Source organism: Podarcis gaigeae, assembly GCF_964106915.1.
Source record: "Podarcis gaigeae genome assembly, chromosome: 2".
In the NCBI taxonomy this organism is placed as follows: domain Eukaryota; kingdom Metazoa; phylum Chordata; class Lepidosauria; order Squamata; family Lacertidae; genus Podarcis; species Podarcis gaigeae.
Window position 1 is genome coordinate 120,668,644 of NC_139679.1, and position 21,230 is coordinate 120,689,873.

The 21,230-nt window shown below is 45.3% G+C and overlaps 2 protein-coding genes across 2 annotated transcripts in view; one reads left to right on the plus strand and one right to left on the minus strand.

Moving 5' to 3' along the window:
- The window catches only part of LOC310837920 (uncharacterized protein), a 26,225-nt gene extending 15,421 nt beyond the window's left edge, over positions 1–10,804 (minus strand). Inside the window, exon 1 of the mRNA XM_083725159.1 lies at positions 10,510–10,804. The gene's annotated coding sequence lies outside the window, so the exon portion shown is untranslated. The remainder of the gene's footprint in view (positions 1–10,509) is intronic.
- LOC310837453 (uncharacterized protein) lies at positions 8,735–20,150 on the plus strand. Its single transcript, XM_083724071.1, has 7 exons — positions 8,735–8,922; positions 12,885–13,382; positions 14,567–14,690; positions 16,257–16,336; positions 16,540–16,672; positions 17,729–19,599; positions 20,126–20,150. The coding sequence occupies exons 2-6, from the start codon at positions 12,984–12,986 to the stop codon at positions 18,928–18,930; spliced, it is 1,938 nt and encodes a 645-aa protein (XP_083580197.1). The 5' UTR covers positions 8,735–8,922; positions 12,885–12,983; the 3' UTR covers positions 18,931–19,599; positions 20,126–20,150.
- The last annotated feature ends 1,080 nt before the right edge of the window (positions 20,151–21,230 follow it).

Here is a 21,230-nt window from a genome sequence, read left to right on the forward strand (position 1 = left end):
AAAGGATCCCTGGGGTGGCCACTGTGCCCTGGGTTCCTAATCCACCCACTAAAAGTTACAATGGTCTCGTACTTTGTACTTGGAAAGACCATTTTGCCCCTTTATTATTATTATTATTATTATTATTATTATTATTTTCAATTGGAGATGACAAGCTGGAGGGGCATATTAGAATCCTCTCTGGGGCAAAAAGGCTTCATGGAAGCTTTGTTGCCAGGAGGAGTCCAGTTAGGGTGTTTAGTGAGCTCCCATTCTCTCATATGTTATTATTAGGCTTTTTTCTTTTCTTTTCATTAACGAAGTACGCTAAAGACAGAAAGAGTGGACGCACACACACAAGGGAAGAGGGGCAATGGGAAAGAAAGGGGGGACAGATAAAAGATCCTTTCAGTACTCAAAGTACCCTTGACTAACACAATTCCTACTTATCTATAAACCACGAATTAATTTCTGGAAATCTCAAACCTGAACCTGAAACAAAACCACGGGTCTCTGCCCGGAAACTCAAACCACGGGTCCCTCTGCCCGGAATTCCTTTACCTCAGCGCTGTTTACAAGACAATTTCCCCCTCTACCATCCACGACAGCCTCCTGCCTAGCCGTTGAGACTAAGTTCGGAACCCCTACTGGACGCTTGCGCAATGCAATGCCAGATTAAGGCCCGAGAAAATGAAGGTTTGGAAAGGAAACAAACAACCTTGCATTCTCACGTACCCGGGTCATCCCTAACAAAGGTCGCGGGGCAGGAGGGGCGGCTTTGTTTGCATAATTAGACGAGAAAGGAGGGAGAGAGAGAGAGAGAGAGAGAAAAGGCTTGGATGGACGCCTCTGGACGACTCCGAGAGAGGGACGTCAGAGAAAAAACAGTAAAGAGCCACGTTTTCCCAGACTCAATTCCAAGACGGAAAATGGGGGAGAAAAGGATAGGTAGATTAAGGCGTACCCGGACGACTCCGAGGGGTAAGCGCCGGAAAACAGTAAAAGGTACCACAATTTCCCCGGACACACTCCGCGTAAGAAATTGAGGGGAGAGAAAGAGAAAGGTTTTGGCGTACCCAGACGACTCCGAGAGGTAAGCGCCAGACAGTAAAGTTCCACGATCTCCCTGGCCACTTTCCGAAGGGGAGAATCGGGTTAGAAAAGGACAAAGTTAGAGCGCACCCGGCCGACTCCGAGGGGTTACGCCAGAAATGAAAGAAGGAAAGTCTGGCTGTCGTGGGGACGTTACTTTTCCACCCCCCTCCCAATGTATTTACTTCAAACCATACTCACGTTTGAAGATGTCCCCCGCGGATCCCGGGATCCTTTCTTTTTAGCCGGCTTGACCTCGCCTTTGCTCCCCCTGGTTGGGCTTTTGGTGACGATTGATTACTGCCCGCAAAGAGGAGGCAGGGAGAGGAAGAAGGATCCCTGGGCTAAGGTTGCCCAGTGGCGCCCGATCCCCTCTGTCTCCCCTCTCACCTTTGCAGGAGAACCAAGTGTCCCTGAGCATGGTCGCCAAACTGTTACAGGAAAAATCTGAGGGCTCCCTTGGACAAAACAATGACACCAACCAGGATAACTTGGAGCAAAACAGCAGCCTGTAGGCTTGGTCTTTATTGAACTGTTGCAACAGGGTATTCCCCTCACGTGCAGGAGAGAGGAAAGACCCAGAAGAATAGTGTGCAAGGTCTTATAAAAACTTTTGAAATTCCCCTCCTCTAGGTCTAGCCCACCCCCAGAAACATCATGCATACATTACAGAAAGGAGGGGCTGAGGGAGGCATACATTACAGAAAGGAGGGGCTGAGGGAGGAGTTGGTGGTAACCTGAGTGTCTTGTCACCTGGCTGGTTCCTCCTTTCCCCCCTCCCCATGAGTACTTTCCAGAGGACAAAGGGCAGTTTGCAGTTTCCTGCCCCCTGAGGGAAGATCTGATCAGTGTCCTTTGTTTCAGTCCATGTTGAATCCACTCCCATATGCAAGTTCTTTGTGATCTTGATTGTCTTCTGTCTGGGATCATCAGGGTTGTCCCATTAAACTTTAATTAGTTTAATGTAAATGCCCAGTGCGCTTCCATCGTCACAAGTCCCACTACAGCAGAGTATTTTGCACAGCAGTTGAAGAAGGGCAGGAGAGGCAGTATCTTTTCAAAGAGGAGTCTTTGAGCATGCGGTTTGTAACTCAAAGATAAGGTTTATTTACAAAACAAAAAACAACCCTGGCGAAGAACCACACATCTCAGCAAACACGCCCAAAAAAGGGGAGAAGAAAAGGGAAGAACAAACACACAGGAGACTATTTATACAAACTCATGTTCCTGGAAGCCTAATGACCTCCAGCTGCTCAGTGATTAGAGCGTTTCTGCTACCCTTTAACCCTTTGATAGCAACACCCCCTCTCGCTCGTAACACTGAGCTGCACCAACCTTAATTCAAATTTAAACCTGAACAGAAACATTTATGAGATTGCGGACCCAAAGCTTTCGTAAAACCGTCTGCGAGATTTTCTTGGCTTGGACAATACTTTAGTTCAATTAAACCTTGTTTTACACTTTGGCATACATTTTGATAACGGATATCCAAGTGTTTTGTGTGGGCCTTGAATTGACCTGATTTAGCTAGTTTAATACAAGGTTGGTTGTTTCCCACACTCTGATAGGTAGGGAACATTCTCCAAACAATTCTTGTACCAGTTGCTTATAAAATTCCAGTTCTCTACATATATCTGATAATGCATTAAACTCAGATTCAGTTGAACTTAAAGCTATAAGTGACTGCTTTCTTGATCTCCAACCAATTAGTGCATTTCCAAATTTTATCGCCATTCCTGACACTGATTTTCTATCTGGTCCAGCATCTGCCCAACTGCTGTCGGCCCAACATTCAAGTTGTGTGCTGCCCTCTGCTGATAGTTTTAAGCGAAACCTTTTGGTAGTTTGGAGATACCTTAAAACTCTTTTTACTCCTTGCCAAGCATGCATTGATGGTTTTTCAGCTTGTCTACACAGCATGTTGACAGCATATGTTATATCGGGCCGAGTCCACTGTGCAATGTGGAGTAGACTGCCTATCGCTGACTGGTAAACCCCGGGATTAGAGAACTCTGCCTGTTGCTCGGCTTGAGCATCCTTTGTGTAACTTAGCTCCATTGGGGTTTTAACACCAGCACAGTTGTCCATTTTAAACCTTTCCAGCAACTGCTGGATCTTAGCTTCTTGGCTGAGCCAATAGTTCCCATTTTCATCTTGCTGAATTTTAACTCCTAGATAAACAGATACATTGCCTAGTGATTTTATCTGAAACCTTTCTCCAAGCTTTGTGGCAAATTGTTGTGCAAGTTTATCATCCTTTCCACTGTATAATAAATTGTCAACGAATATCAAGACTGCTTCTTGTTCACATCCCGAGCCTTTTAGATAAAGACACGCATCTGCTGCGCTCTTTCTGAACCCCATGCTCTCTAGAGCATCGTTTAAGCAGGAATTCCAATTACGGGCGGACTGTTTCAACCCATAAATGGATTTGTGTAGGCGCCAGACCTGGTTTGGCTTGTCTCCTTCAAAACCCGGTGGTGGTGTCATATAGACTTCCTCCTGTAAGTCTGCGTTTAAATAAGCCACATTGACATCAAAATGAAACAGCTTATTTCCCTTCTTAGCTGAAGAGGCTAAAAGCATTCTTAATGACTCTGATCTTGAAGTAGGGGCATAGATTTGAGAATAGTGAACACCTTTGCGCTGCGAAAACCCTTTTGCAACTAGTCGGGCTTTATATTGCAACTCCTCAGTAGTTGTGGGCTTTAAACGATATACCCATCGACAACCTACAGCTTGTTGCCCTTTCGGAAGCTCTGTACTTGTAAACACACCGAGAGACTTCATTGAAGACATCTCTTTTTCCATTGCTTCCTGCCACTTTACGGCTTCTGAGCTTGGAAGCTGTTGTACTTCCATATAGCTATCTGGCTCACACTGTGCCATATTTACGTATACACTTGTCACCTTAAACCGCTCTGGCGGCTTGCCCTTTGTGGCACGATTTGACCTGCGCAATTGTTCCTCTTGTGCCCCCTCTGACCGTTGGCTGTCAGAGTCTGTCTCAGACTTTATACCTGGATGTGCCTCTAGGGATAAAGACCTCCGTTTAGATACCTCCCTTGGGCTTGGGGTTGCAGGCGACCTGCTTCGCTTTTGCTGTCTGCTAGGCCTACTGACTGGCGATGTTGGAACACTCCTAGATTCTGGCTTTTCTACCTTAGGAGAAGGACCTTGTGCCTGGTCAGAATCTGCATCTGAACCATGTGCACCATCCTCTTCTGGCTCACTACTCTCTGGACTTTCATTCTCAGCATAAATGCCTAAATCATCTCTCAAAATGTCAGGGTTAGCATGTAAGTGAGTCCATCCAGATTGCTCACAAAATTCAGCGCTCCTACTGAGGACCACTCTTGTAGTATTCCCATTTGGGTTCACGAACCTCCAAGATTTGGCGTGTGGTTCGTACCCACAAAAGATGAGTTTCCTAGCCCTTGGACCTCCCTTTTTCCTTAACGCTTTTGGGATAAGTACATAGGCTGGACATCCAAACACCCGAAAGTAATTAATTTTGGGCTTCTTCCCATATAAAGCAAAATAAGGGGTGGTGCCAATTACAGAATTATATACTCGGTTCAGAATATGAGTAGCCGCCTGCCAGGCTTCCGCCCAGTAACTTTGAGGGAGTTTAGCATCAAACAACATAGAGTTTGCCAACTCTTGCAGAACCCTGTTTTTACGTTCGGCCACGCCTCCTTCTTGGGGGGAATAAGGTGTAGACAGACGATGCTTAATTCCCTTTTTCTTAAAGAAATTCTGCAACACAGACCCGGTAAATTCTGACCCTCTGTCTGTCTGAAAAGCAAGTACTCTAGTACCGAATTCAAGTTCCACTGCATGAACCCAATTTTTAACTGTTTCTGCAGTATCTGCTTTTGTTTTGAGAGGAAAAAACCATGTAACCTTTGTTTTGTCATCCGAGAGACACAGTGCATACCTCGAACCTCCCATGCTAGCAACAGGCATTGGGCCACATAGGTCCATATGCACAAGTTGGAATACTTTGTCAGATTTCCTATCTGAACTGGGATAGCTGCATCTATGAACCTTCGCCCTTTTGCATGCAGTACAATCCAAATACTTAGTACATTTGTTCATTTTGCACCCTTCTGATAATTCAGGTTGCCTTTTAACATACTGAAAATTAATATGTCCCAGACGGCGGTGCCATAAATGGACACAAGAATTATGGGTAGGCGTGTTCACACAACCAGCATGAACCTGTTCAACTTCATCTGGACTTGTCTCAAAATAATATAACCCATCTCTGCATTCCACCTGCAAAAGAGATACGTTATTCTTTGAAATAGTGCAAACCCCATTTTCAAACACAGTTTTAAACCCATTTCTATCAAGTTCTGACACAGACAAAATACACCCCTTCAATCCCTTTAGCACGTAGGCATCAATTTCTGTTTGCAAACATTTCAAGAACACTGTGCCTACGGTCTCTAAGGAACGTTTAGTTGAATCTGCCATTGTCACAACTTTAAGGGTTTGCAAATGTCTGCAATTCTGCAAACGGACACTAGATGGTGCCACCAGGTGGTGAGATGCACCACTGTCGATCAACCAGCGTAGATTGCTGCCTTGGCCACGCCCTTGCATCAACGCCATTGCTGAAGCCATGTGCTGTGTGCTGTGGGAGTAGCCATGACCTCCTCCTCTTCTTCGACGTCCCCTGGAACTCCTTGTCTGGTAACTAGGGGTAACGGCCTTGGTGCTGTCTTGACCAGGTTCACGTGTGCAATTCCTAATTAAATGGGAAGGGGAACCACAGCGAAAACAGTGTCTAGCTGCAAAAGCATTTACTGTGTGCTCGAACTCAGCATCAACACTCTTAGGCACAGCATAACTCCCCTTTAAAGACAAACCTCTTTCTCTTTGCCTTTTATCCTGTTCATCTGCAAGCCGAGATGAAATGTATTCAAGGGTTAATTCAGTTGAAGGCATAGCTTCCAAAGTTAGAGCTAGAGTCTCATAGCTTTTATCAAGAGAAGACAACAATATGTATGACTGCTGCTCCATAGAGAAAGGAATGCCCAGCTGTCTTAGTTGATTAAAGGCAGACACCATTTTGGCAATATGTTCTTTCACACACACTCCCGGTTGGAGACGTAAATCAAACAAACATCTTGTAGCATGGATCTTGGCCCCCGCAGTGTTTCTGGAATTTAGCCGCTGCAGAACCGTCCAGACCTCATGCGTGTTCTTTAACTCAGAAACGTAAGGTATTTGCTCTGGTCCCACTGCCAAAACTAGTAGACCTTGGGCTCTCCTGTCACGTTTCTGTGAAGCTGCTGCTGTTGCTTTGTCTTCTGCAGACGCGTCTGCAGGTGCCTGTAAAGGCGGTGCTTCAGTACAACTCCACAACTCTTTTGCTTGCAACCAAACCCTCACTCTAGCCTTCCAATCTTGCCAATTTTTCCCATTGAGTCGCGTAAACGGGACAGTAAAACTTTCCTGGGACTCTGCCATCCTCCCTGGGGCTTAGGAACGATACTCACACACCTGTAGACCGTCTCCCAGCTGCTGAGGTGGCTCCTTGAGGAATAAGACGTCTTCCAGCGAGTACAAACTGCTCAGTGCCTGTTTAAAACTTTTCTAGGCACATTGCAGGACTCAAGCTGCTTTGAAGGCTTTCGTTGTCGGCAACCGCTTCTGACTTCGCTCCAGTCCTTGCATAAATCACTCTGAACTGCACTCCTTAGCTCCTTCTTGACGTACAAACACCCATAACCTGTCCCATTAAACTTTAATTAGTTTAATGTAAATGCCCAGTGCGCTTCCATCGTCACAAGTCCCACTACAGCAGAGTATTTCGCACAGCAGTTGAAGAAGGGCAGGAGAGGCAGTATCTTTTCAAAGAGGAGTCTTGGAGCATGCGGTTTGTAACTCAAAGATAAGGTTTATTTACAAAACAAAAAACAACCCTGGCGAAGAACCACACATCTCAGCAAACACGCCCAAAAAAGGGGAGAAGAAAAGGGAAGAACAAACACACAGGAGACTATTTATACAAACTCATGTTCCTGGAAGCCTAATGACCTCCAGCTGCTCAGTGATTAGAGCGTTTCTGCTACCCTTTAACCCTTTGATAGCAACAAGGGTTGGCATGGGCAGGGCTCCTGTTTATGTGCTGAGACAGTGAAGGGATTATGGCTGACCAGGACTAAGTCACCCCCCTTTGTTAGTTCTTGTCATATGGAGTAAAATAAAAATGGAACAGTGCAAATCCAATGTATGGTTGATTTTTCTATGAATTTATAACAGAAATGTGGCGTGTGTGTGTGTGTGTGTGTGTGTGTGAAGTTTATACAAACAGAATGATTGGGGTGGGGGGGTTCCTGCTACAACTGTGATTTTATTGGTGTTAGCCGCCCTGAGCCCGGCTCTGGCCGGGGAGGGCAGGGTATAAATAAAAGTTATTATTATTGTTGTTATTATTATTGCATATAATCCCCTGCCCAGCAACAAAGGATCAAGAGCAGGGGTAGTAACCTAAGGTTCGGGGGCCGGATGCGGCCCCATCGCCTTCTAAATCTGGCCTGCGGATGGTCTGGGAATCAGTGTGTTTTTACATGAGTAAAGGCTGGGCTGGATGAATCCCAAGCCGGAATTAAGATCGCCGGAAGAAATATCAGCAACCTCAGATATGCAGATGACACAACCTTGATGGCAGAAAGTGAGGAGGAATTAAAGAACCTTTTAATGAGGGTGAAAGAGGAGAGCACAAAATATGGTCTGAAGCTCAACATCAAAAAACGAAGGTCATGGCCACTGGTCCCATCACCTCCCGGCAAATAGAAGGGGAAGAAATGGAGGCAGTGAGAGATTTTACTTTCTTGGGCTCCCTGATCACTTCAGATGGCGACAGCAGCCACGAAATTAAAAAGACGCCTGCTCCTTGGGAGAAAGGTGATGGCAAACCTAGACAGCATCCTAAAAAGCAGAGACATCACCAAAGGTCCGTATAGTTAAAGCCATGGTTTTCCCAGTAGTGATGTATGGAAGTGAGAGCTGGACCATAAAGAAGGTTGATAGCCGAAGAATTGATGCTATTGAATTCTGGTGCTGGAGGAGACTCTTGAGAGTCCCATGGACTGCAAGAAGATCAAACATCTCCATTCTGAAGGAAATCAGCCCTGAGTGCTCACTGGAAGGACAGATCGTGAAGCTGAGGCTCCAATACTTTGGCCTCCTCATGAGAAGAGAAGACTCCCTGGAAAAGACCCTGGTGTTGGGAAAGATGGAGGGCACAAGGAAAGGGGGATGACGGAGGACGAGATGGTGGGACAATGTTCTTGAAGCTACCAGCATGAGTTTGACCAAACTGCGGGAGGCAGTGGAAGACAGGAGTACCTGGCGTGCTCTGGTCCAGGGGGTCACGAAAAGTCGGACACGACTAAACGACTAAACAACAACAAAGATTGTGTCTTTTTATTTCAAATGCATCTTTGGGTTATTTGTGGGGCATAGGAATTTATTTATCCCCCCCCCCAAAAAAAATATAGTCCAGCCCCCCACATGGTCTGAGGAACAGTGCTGAAAAAGGTTGCTGACCCCTGATCAAGAGGCTTCAAGAGGCTGCTGAACATCCTAAAGGGTTAAAGGAACTTTAACAGGATTCCTAGAGAGGAAGGGGAAGTGGAGTGGATTCCTAGAGAGGAAGGGGAAGTGGAGAAGATTCCTAGAGAGGAAGGGGCAGTGGAGAGGATTCCTAGAGAGAAAGGGGAGGGTGGTCTCATACCGGAAGTGCATCTCCACCCCCCAACAACCCACCTCTCCTGTAGGGAAGCTTCTTCTGTCTCCCCCAAGCGCTGCGTCGGTGGCCCCACCTGGGATCTGGTGAGCCGCCCCCCCAAAAAAATCGTCTATTTGAAGGGTAGGGGTCCCTGGGCTGCAGGGGTGGGTGCCTAGGAGGACCTGAAAGGGAGGGGTGAGGAGGGGGAGATTCCGGGATCCCAGGCTTTGAATGGGGAGAAAATGTGGGGTGGGGGGGTTAGGGGTAGCCGGCTGAGAGTGTGTAGGGAGCCAAACCCTGGCCCCACTTTACCCCATAGGGAGGCAGCCTCTGCAGCAGATTCACCTGGGATTTGCCCAACACAACACATAATAATCATAATCATAATAATTAATGTGTACCCCGCCCATCTGGCTGGGCTTCCCCAGCCACTCTGGGCGGGTTCCAACAAAGATTAAAAATACATTAAAATGTCACACATTAAAAACTTCCCTGCACACAAGCTTTTAGGGATCTGGGCTTCTTTCTTCCTCCTCTCTGCAGCCAGCAAGAGGCCCCTTGGATGTTTCATGCCGTGGGGAGGTTTCAAATAGGTCTGCAGGGCTGGGCTGGGGGGCTGGGCGAGAATCATCAGCTGCGCTTCTGTTAGGATTTGCACTGCCACAACAGTCAGGCACATACCCTCCAACATTTTCATTTTTACTTTTTAATATAATGTTTATTAAGTTTTCTGTTTACAACTTTGAATATTCATTTAGACAACCTTGAAATATCAGTGACTTGCCTTCTTCTCTTTCCATGGTTCATTTTGCATAGCATAAATCCCTGCATATTTTATATAAACTAAAGCATTCAGTATTCCATTATTACTTCCACCAAAACTTATTTACACTGTTGAATTTATCTTGATGCTGCCAACGTTTTCAAGTGTACACAATCCCCCCATATAGTCAATAAAAATTTTCCAATCTTCTTTAAACAAATGTTCTTCTTGTTCTCATATTCTGTAAGTTAGACCCGCAAGCTGTGCATATTCCATCAGTTTAAGTTGCCATTCTTCTTTGGTTGGGACCTCGCTCGTTTAATATTATCATAATCATCATCCTATGGTTTGCCCCAGCCACTCTGGGCAGCTTCCGACATATATAAAAACATAATAAGATATTAAACATTAAAAAACTTCCCTGTACAGGGCTGGGGGGGGGGTCGGGGTCGGATAGCTACATACGTTCCAGCATTTCCCCGATGAAAATAGGGAGGTCCCAGGGAAAAGCGAGGCATTCCGGGATCAACTCAGAAACCGGGGTGGCTTCTGTAAATTCCTGGAAAATAGGGACACTTGGAGGGTCTGCAGGCACGGTGGACACTCGTGTGTGTTGGTGTGCGCTTTCAGACATGCGGCACCTGACCTGTGCTTTTGTTTTTGTCCCGGAGTACAGAAGCACAGCTGAAAATGGGAACCCTTTTTAATCTAAGGCAGCAGGTACCAGTTGGAAGTAAACAGCTTAGAATCATAGAATCATAGAGTTGGAAGAGACCACAAGGGCCATCGAGTCCAACCCCCTGCCAAGCAGGAAACACCATCAGAGCACTCCTGACATATGGTTGTCAAGCCTCTGCTTAAAGACCTCCAAAAAAGGAGACTCCACCACACTCCTTGGCAGCTAGTTCCACTGTCGAACAGCTCTTACTGTCAGGAAGTTCTTCCTAATGTTTAGGTGGAATCTTCTTTCTTGTAGTTTGGAGCCATTGCTCCGTGTCCGCTTCTCTGGAGCAGCAGAAAACAACCTTTCTCCCTCCTCTATGTGACATCCTTTTATATATTTGAACATGGCTATCATATCACCCCTTAACCTCCTCTTCTCCAGGCTAAACATGCCCAGCTCCCTTAGCCGTTCCTCATAAGGCATCGTTTCCAGGCCTTTGACCATTTTGGTTGCCCTCCTCTGGACCCGTTCCAGTTTGTCAGTGTCCTTCTTGAACTGTGGTGCCCAGAACTGGACGCAGTACTCCAGGTGAGGTCTGACCAGAGCAGAATACAGTGGCACTATTACTTCCCTTGATCTAGATGCTATACTCCTATGGATGCAGCCCAGAATTGCATTGGTTTTTTTAGCTTGTGTGAGAGTGGTTTATGGATTATGCAGTGAGGATTATTGGGGGGGGGGGCTGGAATCAGTGGAAGGCTGAGAGCCATAAGGGATGGACTGGAGAGAAGGATGGATGTAGGATCCTCTGATTCCCAGGGGCATGGAAGCCTTTAATCCAGAGCCTTCACGCGACATAACTGCCCTCTAATCCCCAGTACGGTCATACCTCGGAAGTCAAATGGAATCCGTTCCGGAAGTCCATCCGACTTCCAAAAAGTTTGGAAAACAATGCGCTGCTTCTGATTTGCTGCAGGAAACTCCTGCAGCCAATAACTTATATGAAACAAAGCAACATTCATCAATCCAACAGAATCTAATAGGAAACATCAGCAAATAATAATTAAGCAGTTCAACCACAATAAAGAATTACCAATATATAATCAATAAAAGTAACAGCAAATCACAATGCGTAAAATACCTCAAAACATACAAAACCATGTAAAGGATCAAATTGAGAAACAAAGAAGCACAACTTATGAAACTATTTTTTAAAAAAATAATAATCTCTGAATGAATGAAATATTCCCTGTTGCTGCTGCTGCTGCTGCTCTCAAAGTCATAGTCTGGGAAAGGCTAAGTGGGGCAAGGCAGGAGGAAACGCTATTGCCTGATGAGGAACTGAAAGTCTGTCTCCCCTCACCTCTAGAGACTGATATGGGAGAGGCATAATAATAATAATAATAATAATAATAATAATAATAATAATAATATTTTTTTTACCCCACCCTTCCCAGTTCAGAAAACCAGGCTCAGGGCGGCTAACAACAAATTTAAGACACTTAAATATAAAAGCAGCATAAAATATGAATAACAATAAAATTCTAAAATCAATTTAGGGCTAGCTGGCTGAATTGGTCCTATTTGGGCCAGCAAGGAGGCCAGGGGAGAATTAGCTGTGGGGTCTCAGAGTGGGTAATCTTCATAAAAGGGGAGGGGGAGGGAAGGGAAAGGAAACAAAAGATCAGGCTGAATTCAAATTAAAGGCCAGGCGGAATAGCTCTGTCTTACAGGCCCGACGGAAGTAGGTTAAATCCTGAAGGGCCTTAGTCTTATGGGACAGAGCATTCACTGAAAAGGCCATCACTGAAAAGGCCCTGGCCCTGGTGGAGGATAGTCTAAATTCTTTAGGGCCCGGGACCTCTAAACTATGGTTATTCATGGAACTTAAGGTCCTCTGCAGGGCAGACCAGGAGAGGCGGTCCCGTAGATATGTAAATATAAATATTTATTTATACATAAATATAAGCAGTCCAGGGACACAGGTGGCGCTGTGGGTTAAAGCCTCAGCGCCTAGGACTTGCCGATCGAAAGGTCGGCGGTTCGAATCCCTGCGGCGGGGTGCGCTCCCACTGCTCGGTCCCAGTGCCTGCCAACCTAGCAGTTCGAAAGCACCTCCGGGTGCAAGTAGATAAATAGGGACCGCTTACCAGCGGGAAGGTAAACGGCGTTTCCGTGTGCGGCTCTGGCTCGCCAGAGCAGCGATGTCACGCTGGCCACGTGACCCGGAAGTGTCTCTGGACAGCGCTGGCCCCTGGCCTCTTGAGTGAGATGGGCGCACAACCCCAGAGTCTGTCAAGACTGGCCCGTACGGGCAGAGGTACCTTTACCTTTACCTTTTATAAGCAGTCCAGATGCCCAAATAGAGATCTAAATGAAAGTGACTATTATAAGCCATGCAATCAGATATAGAAAGAGCAGTGAGATCTTCAGGCCACTGGGTGTCAGATGCTGAGTCTTCCTCCTTTCAGCCTTGCAGTAACTTAGCCCCATAAGGACTTGGAGAACCCATGTTTGTTGTCCATCTGTTAGTCCAAAGAGCTGCTTCGTAGCCAGACTCGTCCAGCTTTGGTGAATGGAAAGCTTCTAGCCGTAACAATTCAATGATTCTCTAACAAGCCATTTTCTTCCCTTTGCAGGGGCTTGGTTGTACCTTGAACCAGGGCAGTTTTTGCCTTGAAAAGGCAGATTGGAAGAAGAGGGGAGAGCCAGAGGATTCCTTGGAGCACAGCCCCAACATGGATGGACAAGGCACAGCTGGCCTTGACACCACCCGGGCTGGGAGGAGTGAGGGATTCTGGGAAAGAACTGTGCAGAATATCCTGGGTGCGGAGGACGCCCTCAGCTCAGACGCTCAGCGCCAACGTTTCAGGCAGTTCCACTACCAGGAGGCCGAGGGGCCCCGAGAGGTTTGCAACCTGCTTCATGACTTTTGCCGTCGGTGGCTGAAGCCAGAGCTTCACTCTAAGACCCAGATCCTGGACCAGGTGATCTTGGAGCAGTTCCTGGCTGTCCTCCCCCCGGAGATGCAAAGCTGGGTGAGGGAATGTGGAGCAGAGACCTGTTCCCAGGCGGTGGCCCTGGCCGAAGGTTTCCTCCTGAGCCAGGCAGAGGACAGGAAGCCGAAAGAGCCGCAGGTTTGGAAAAGTTTTGTTCTGGTGGTTTGAAAGGGCTGAGGAACGTGAAGCAGAAAATCCCAAAACTCCCTATATTTTTCAAATCCTTTCTGAAACATAGCTGTCAACCGTCCCTTATTTGGCGGGAAACTCCCTTATCCCAGCGCCATGTCCCGCTGCTGTCCCTTATTGATGATGTATGTCCCTTGATGTCCCTTAAATTTCCCGGGTTTCATGCTTGCCCGGCTCGGGAGGGAAGCAGCGGCTCGGGGTCCTCCGCCGCGTGAGAGAGAGCGTGTGCATGAGCTGCCACATCTCTGTCTCTCCCTTTTCCACTTCAGGGGTGCGTCGTGAGGAGATAGGTGGTGGCGGGCGGGCAGGCAGGCAGCCCCTCTGTTGCGAGACTTCCGCCACGCTGCCAGGGGAAGCCGGAGGTGGCAGCGGCGGCTAGGGAGGCGGCCTGAGGGAGGGTGATGAGGAGGGATGCAGAAGGGCAGCGCTTCAGCGGCCGTCGCAGCACCGCAACCGCCTCATTCTGGGCTCACGGGCGGCGTGGGCGAGAGTCTCTCTCCCTCCCCCCATCTCTTGGGCGGGGAAGGGCCGATGGAACTCCTCACGCCAGCACAACAGCAGCCCCGATGTGCTGCTTAGCATCCCCTCCAACCAGTGCAGCATCTTAATGTAGTGATTTCCCCCTCTGCATCCCTTTCATAACTCTATTTTTATAAATCATTTGTCCATCCATAGTTCAAATTTTTACTACAAGTTTTCTGTCAATCCTACCAATATATGTAACTCTTGACAATAGCTTTTCAACTAAGTTATAAACTTTCCCCATTCTTTATGAAAGAGGTCCTCTTCCTGGTTTCTAATTCTGCCTGGAAGCTTTGCCATCACGTCGTCGTTCATCAGTTTTGTCTGCCCCTCTTCTTTGGTCGGAGTTGTAGACCCTTAGGATCATCTAGTCCAAAACACAGTCAGTGGCAGCAAAAGCAGCATGGCTCCATCAGTGCCGGATTTATGTATAAGCCAAGCAAAATCCCTTATTTTGGCTGCTGATCCCTTATTCTCGAGGCTGCTGGTTCCTTATTTTCAAATCTGTAGGTTGACAGCTATGTTCTGAAAGTGTCCTAAACGCCAACGCCTTTGCCGCTAACTCTCCTTTTCTCCTCCCCCCCCCCCCCGTTCCCTCTTTTCCGGTTCAGGGTCTGTTCACAGAAGTCGCCACTGATTTCCCATATGCTGTGAAGGCTCCAGAGAACATCAGAGAGATTCCCCTGCAAAGGTGGAAGGTGCAGGAGGAGAGGGAGGGAGGCGCCATCTTGCTGGGTAATGGAGCATGAATTTGAATTTGGTCTCCTTCCATTAATCATTGGGAAACAAATTTTTTGTTGCATTGACTCCTGCAGTTGTTCTAACCTGATTTTGACGTGCTGATTTCATATTGAAGTTGGTTTTGTTTTGTAAGCTCTAGTTTTTTTGCAATTCCTGTTTTTCACTTTTCACCATAATCTTTGTTTTTCACAATGCAAGAATTCAATATTTTATTAAACACTGTTCAGGGAAGTTTTTAACGTGTGATATTTTACTGTATTTTTGGTTTCTATGGAAGCCGCCCAGAGTGGCTGGGGAGGCCCAGCCAGATGGGCGGGGTATAAATAATAAATTATTATTATTAGTATTATAGCCAAAAGTAGTACAATATGAGTATAAATGTAAGTGAATTATATAGCATTGAACATGACATGTATAGCATTAAAAATGGCATGTATATCTATGTACAGTTGGAGGTATGCAAAAAAATGTATTCCCTTGGGATACACAGTATACTGGGGAACAAAAATTTTTTCATTTTCTTTTGCATGAGATTTTCCAACTGTTCTTATATGTTCTTATATGGTCCGATCTGAAAAATACAAATATTTAGGTTAGGTTAGGTTAGGTTAGGTTACAAAACTATAAAAATAAAGAAAAATTAAGTTTGCAAAACAATAATTACCATGTGGTTAGGGTAGATCAACGTATCAGTGTCCACTAATCCCCAATGTAAATATGACATATCGGCAAAAGTCGGAAAGTGCAAGATAACTATAGCATGTACAGGAAAATTGATTTCAGATTTGAAATCAGCATTGAAAGAACATATAAGAACAGTTGAAAAATCTCATGCAACAGAAAATGGAAAAAAATGGTTTCCCAGTGTTATGAAAGAATTCCAGGAAATCCTTCTGGGTTCTCGTGACTCTGCTCTGTGTGTGTGTACGTGTACATACGCGCGCATGCAGCGGGGCGAGATACACTTCCTTCTGGTCCTTTCCCACAGTTCAATGTGATGTTTATTTTCAGCACTTGAACACATGGAAGCCAACTTGTAGTTTGCCAAGATCCCAGCTGGGGAGAGATGTCTTTGCACAGTACAGTCAAACCTTGGTTGTCGAATGTAATCCGTCCCATTCGGCTTCTGAAATGTTCGACAACCAAGGCAGGGTTTCTGATTGGCTGCAGGAGATTCCTGCACTCGAGCGGAAGCCGCTTCGGACGTTTGGCTTCCGAAAAACGTTTGAAAACCAGAACACTTCTGGGTTTTTGGCATTTGGGAGCTGAAATGTTCCAAAACGGAGGCGTTTGGGAACCGAGGTTTGACTGTACTGAAAATGAAAGCGTCTATATAACGAAATATACATGACAGATTATAGTGTACATGATATTTTGTAATATACACAACATTTTGTAATATACATAATATTTTGTAATATACATAATATTTTGTAATATACATGACATTTTGTAATATACATGACATTTTGCAATGTCAAGGGGGTGCTTAGACATGGGCCACTTAACCTCTGAGACAAGCCCATTCTGATCTCTGTCCTCCACCTTTGTCTCTCACAGGCGATGGAATGACGCCAGCGAGACTTAACCATCCATTTCTTTCTGGTGGAAGGGAAGCAGTTGCTGTGGCAACGGACCAGGTAAGGGGAGGACCAGTGGGGAGGCTGCCAGGGGGTAGTCAGGGTGTGTCTATATTTTGGCATTTAAAGGGGGGGGGGAAGTTATGGGGTCAAGGAAGTTGCCCAACAGGAAGGCTGTGGATGCAGGGGTTGCAGGTAGGCAGCATTGGTGAGTTTTATGAATTGGTTATCTATAAAGAGGAAAATATTTGCTTTTCTTTCAGGACCCAGCATCGTTTGAGGATGTGGCTGTGTGTTTCACGGCCGAGGAGTGGGCTCTACTGCATCCTGACCAAAGAGCTCTACACAAAGAAGTCATGGAGGAGAACTGTGGGATCGTGGCCTCTCTCAGTAAAAGTATATTTCCCTAGTGGATTATAATATTTATTTAGACATTATATATTAATTTCAGCTGCTGCTTCTGTTTTGCAGAATCCCAACAATTTAGTACAGTGGTGCCTCGCAAGATGAAAAGAATCCGTTCCGCGAGTCTCTTCTTCTTGCGGGTTTTTTCGTCTTGTGAAGCAAGCCCATTGACGGCTTAGCGGATTAGCGCTATTAGCGGCTTTTAGCGGATAAGCGGCTTAGCGGCTTAGAAAAAGGGGGGAAAGGGGGGAAAACCCGCGGGAACTTGCAAGACATTTTTGTCTTGCGAAGCAAGCCCATAGGAAATTCGTTTTGCGAAGAAAAACGGAAAACTCTTTCGTCTAGCGAGTTTTCCGTCTTGCGAGGCGTTCGTCTTGCGGGGCACCACTGTACCTCCTTCTTTCCATCGAGCAGGATTTAGCTATTTTTCTTTATCGAAACATTTATATCCCCCCCTTTCCATTGAACAGAAATCTACAAGTTGGCTAACAATGCTTGGAGCTCAATATGAGCAATTAAAACTAGAACACAATTAAAACAACAGTTTGTAAAAGTGAGAGATATACCGGTATATGGGCATATCTGTATACATAATCCATATTTGCAAAGAAGCTTCAATAACGACATTAGATTTTTTAAAACTGATGAATTTAATAATTTCCCAGGTGCCCATGAAAGATCCTGTTGTATTTTCATGGAACTTGGCACGACAGTTCAAATTGGTGAATTATTTTCTGTGTCTTGCCCTGACGCACAATAGATTTTCAAATTTTGACAATTCCTTAAAAATAGGGTTTGGTTTTGTTAAATGTTAACCTTGTTTTTTCTTTTCTTTTTAAAGAAACTGCATTAGCATGTCTTCTGCGAATTATGTCCCTCCCTGTTCCCTCAATTCCACCATGTCACACCCACTAAATTGACTCCTTTAGAATCAAAAACTCTGACTCTCCCATCTTGTCGGTGGTTTCTGTCATCAGAATATAACCACCTATATGTGGTCTGTCACAAAAGCTCTGTTTCTACCTCATTTTTCTATTTTCATTACAGCACGCGGAAAGGACCTTCATCATAGTTCTGATCTTGCTACACATCAAAGCATTCATATTGGGGAGAAACCTTATCAGTGCCTGGAGTGTGGAAAGAGTTTCCATTCGAAGAGGACTTCACATCAGATAATTCACACAGGGGAGGAGCCATATCGGTGCTTAGAGTGTGAAAAGGCTTTTCATGAGAACAAAAGTTTCACTTATCAAACTCATCAGAAAATTCACTCAGTGGAGAAAGCCTATACACCCTTGGAGTGTGTGAAGAGCTTTGGACAAAACATAACTCTCACTAATCATCAGAGAATTCACAGAGAAGAGAAACCCTATCAGTGTTTGGAGTGTGGAAAGTTCTTCAGCAGCAGGACGAAGCTCACTGATCATCAGAGAACTCACACAGGGGAGAAACCATATCAATGCTTAGTGTGTGGAATGAGCTTCACTCAGAAGAGGAATCTCACCTGTCATCAGACAATTCACACAGGGGAGAAACCATATCAGTGCCTGGAGTGCGGAAAGAGCTTCAGGCAGAATTTAACTCTTACTTACCACCAAAGAATTCACACCGGGGAGAAACCGTACGAATGCTTGGAGTGCAGAAAGAGCTTCATTCGGAAGTGCGATCTCACTTATCATCAAAGAACTCACACCGGGGAGAAACCACATAAATGCCTGGAGTGTGGAAAGAGCTTCATGCAAAAGACGAGCCTCACTTCTCATCAAAAAATTCATACCGGAGACAAACCATATAAATGCTCAGAGTGCGGGAAGGGTTTCTGCTTGAACAAAGACCTCATTCGCCATCAAAGAGTTCACACCGGGGAGAAACCGTACAAATGCCTGGAATGTGGGAAGTGCTTCACACAGAAGACGATTCTTACTGCTCATCAGAGAGTTCACACCGGGGAGAAACCGTATCAGTGCTTGGAATGTGGAAAGGGCTTCACACAAAAGGCAAATCTCACCTATCATCAAGGAATTCACACAGGGGAGAAACCGTATCAGTGCTTGGTGTGTGGAAAGTGCTTCTGTCTGAGCAGAGACCTCACTTCTCATCAAAGAATTCACACGCAGGAGAAACCATACCAGTGCAATGTGGGAACGGCTTCGATACAAGGGCATACCTCCATTGTCATGAAAGAATTCACTCAGGGGCAAAAACATATAAGTATCTGGAGTGTGGAAAGAGCTTCAGATAGACTATAACTCTTACTTATCATCAGATAATTCACTCAGTGGAAAAGCATTACCATATGAATTCATGAATTCAAGGCTCTCTCCCCCACCCCTGACCATAAAGGGTTTTTTAAATCCCCAATTAAACATTAATCCTGACTCCAAATTGATTTGGGGCCAGATCCTGGTTGGGTGTCCCCCTGGTTAGGGAGAGCGGTGCAGCCCTAGGAGCAAACAAGTTACATTATCCATGTATGAATTCAGTATTTTGGGGTTAGAATTCCTGAGTGACACCAGTTGCTTTCTGCTAGTGTGTGTATGTGTGTAGATACTGACACACAAACAAGCAAGCAAACATATATCATGTGATGGATGCCCAGGGTGGTTCTAGCAGGAAGAGTCAAACTTTGTTTCACTCCTGCAACTGATGGGTGGAGGAACAGGGATAGGGAGAGATTTGGGATATCACTGAACAAGCATAACTCTGGCGTTTGGAGGAGCTGGGTGCATTTTCTCAGCTAAATGGACTTTGGGTTGCAAACCTCTTTAAGAAATGTTTCGTTTCTCTTTCTGAAAGCATCTAAAAGAAGAAGAAATGCATATTTACAGTACTGGACACAGCTGTGTAAAACAAGGAAGGGATGCTCTGCGTGGTATGTTGGTGCTAGAAAAACAGGATAGAGCGTTTTGTATAAATAAGTGAAATAAATGTCTTATTTTTTTTAAAGTAATATTTATTAAAGTTTTAAGAGAAAAGAGAAAACACCAAAAAGAGAAAAGAGAAAACACCAAATTAAGCAAAAACAAGACAACACATCACAATAAGGAAAAAGAAAAAGAAAAAAAGAAAAAGACAGAAAAAACAGAAAGATAAAAACAATTAAAAAACACATCGAACCTTCCCATAACTTATCTTTCATTTGCTTGTTTCCTTGACCTCTTCACACCTCCCTTTTTTGTATTCTAGTTCGGTTAGCTATTTCAGCAAATCCTTTCCATCTTTCCCAGTTTTTGTCCTATAATTTATCTTAATATAATGTAACTTTACATTCTCTCCTTTCACCAATTAACAATCTATTTTTACTTAATCCTTTATAACATTTCTGCTAAAACCACATAACTTCATTCTAACATTCCTTAATTTTACAATGTTTCTGTAAATAAACTTTAAATTTCTTCCAATCTTCTTCCACCGACTCTTCTCCCTGGTCTCGGATTCTGCCAGGTGAAATAAATGTCTTAAACTGTGTTTTTGTTGCCTGTCCTCGCACCTCAGCACGGAGGGGAGGGGCTGGAGACGCCTGCAGTGACACCTGTCAAATCTGAACGCAGGGAGGTCAAAAGGCCTTTTCCTTTTTCATCTCTTTCAAAATTGTAAGATGGAAGCGCCCCAGAAGAGGGACCCTTTTGTTTCCATGTGTCCATTGCTCTTTCACGGGAAATTCTGTGTGGGCTGGTAAGCCAGATAGTTATCTGTCTCCAGCCCTGTTGGCCAACTTCCATAGGAGGGCAAGGCAATTCGCTCAGTGCTCCACAAAGCACTGAGCGTAAGTCTGGGTCTAGGCTTTTTTGAGGGTTGGGGGCAGCGAGAAAACAAAAGTGACCCTTCTTTTCTTGCTGCCACCCACATACATCCAGACTTTCTTCTCTTCTGCTGCTGTGTGTTCTTCAAATACAGGGAGGTGGCAGGAAAGTGGGACGATGCCCTTCAAGGCTGCTGCTTCCTTTGAACAAGGTCAGCACCCCCACAGAAAAGGGCAAGTGAAGGCTTGAAGATGGGGATGCCCTGCTAAATGAAGTTTGGGTACCACTTTGCGTCAGTCTGCGGAGGAGAGAGTGGCTGGGGAAACCTAGCCAGATGGGTGGGGTATAAATAATAAATTATTATTATTATTATTAATAATTCTGTTGGGAACTGCCCAGAGTGGCTGGGGAAACCCAGCCAGATGGGCGGGGTATAAATAATAAATTATTATTATTATAAATTCTTATTATCATAAGCCCTCAGATGTTCTGCAATGGAAGCGCGGAGGGTTCCTCCATCTTTTACACACCTTGCTTTTGTTAACAGAGAAATCTGAGGGCTCCCTTGGACAAAAAAACAAGGACACCAGCCAGGAATACCGGAGCAAAACAGCCAGTAGGCTTGGTCTTTATGGAAGGCTGTCACAACAGGACTCCCACCTGCCACAAGGTGGAACAAGATGGAAGCCCTGAAAAAAAGAGCCCCCAAACTTTTATTAGCTGCTAATCCCCATGTTACACTCCCCCAAACTACATCACGGTTACATCATGAAAGGGGAGGTCTGGTGGCAGTAATCTGAGCATCC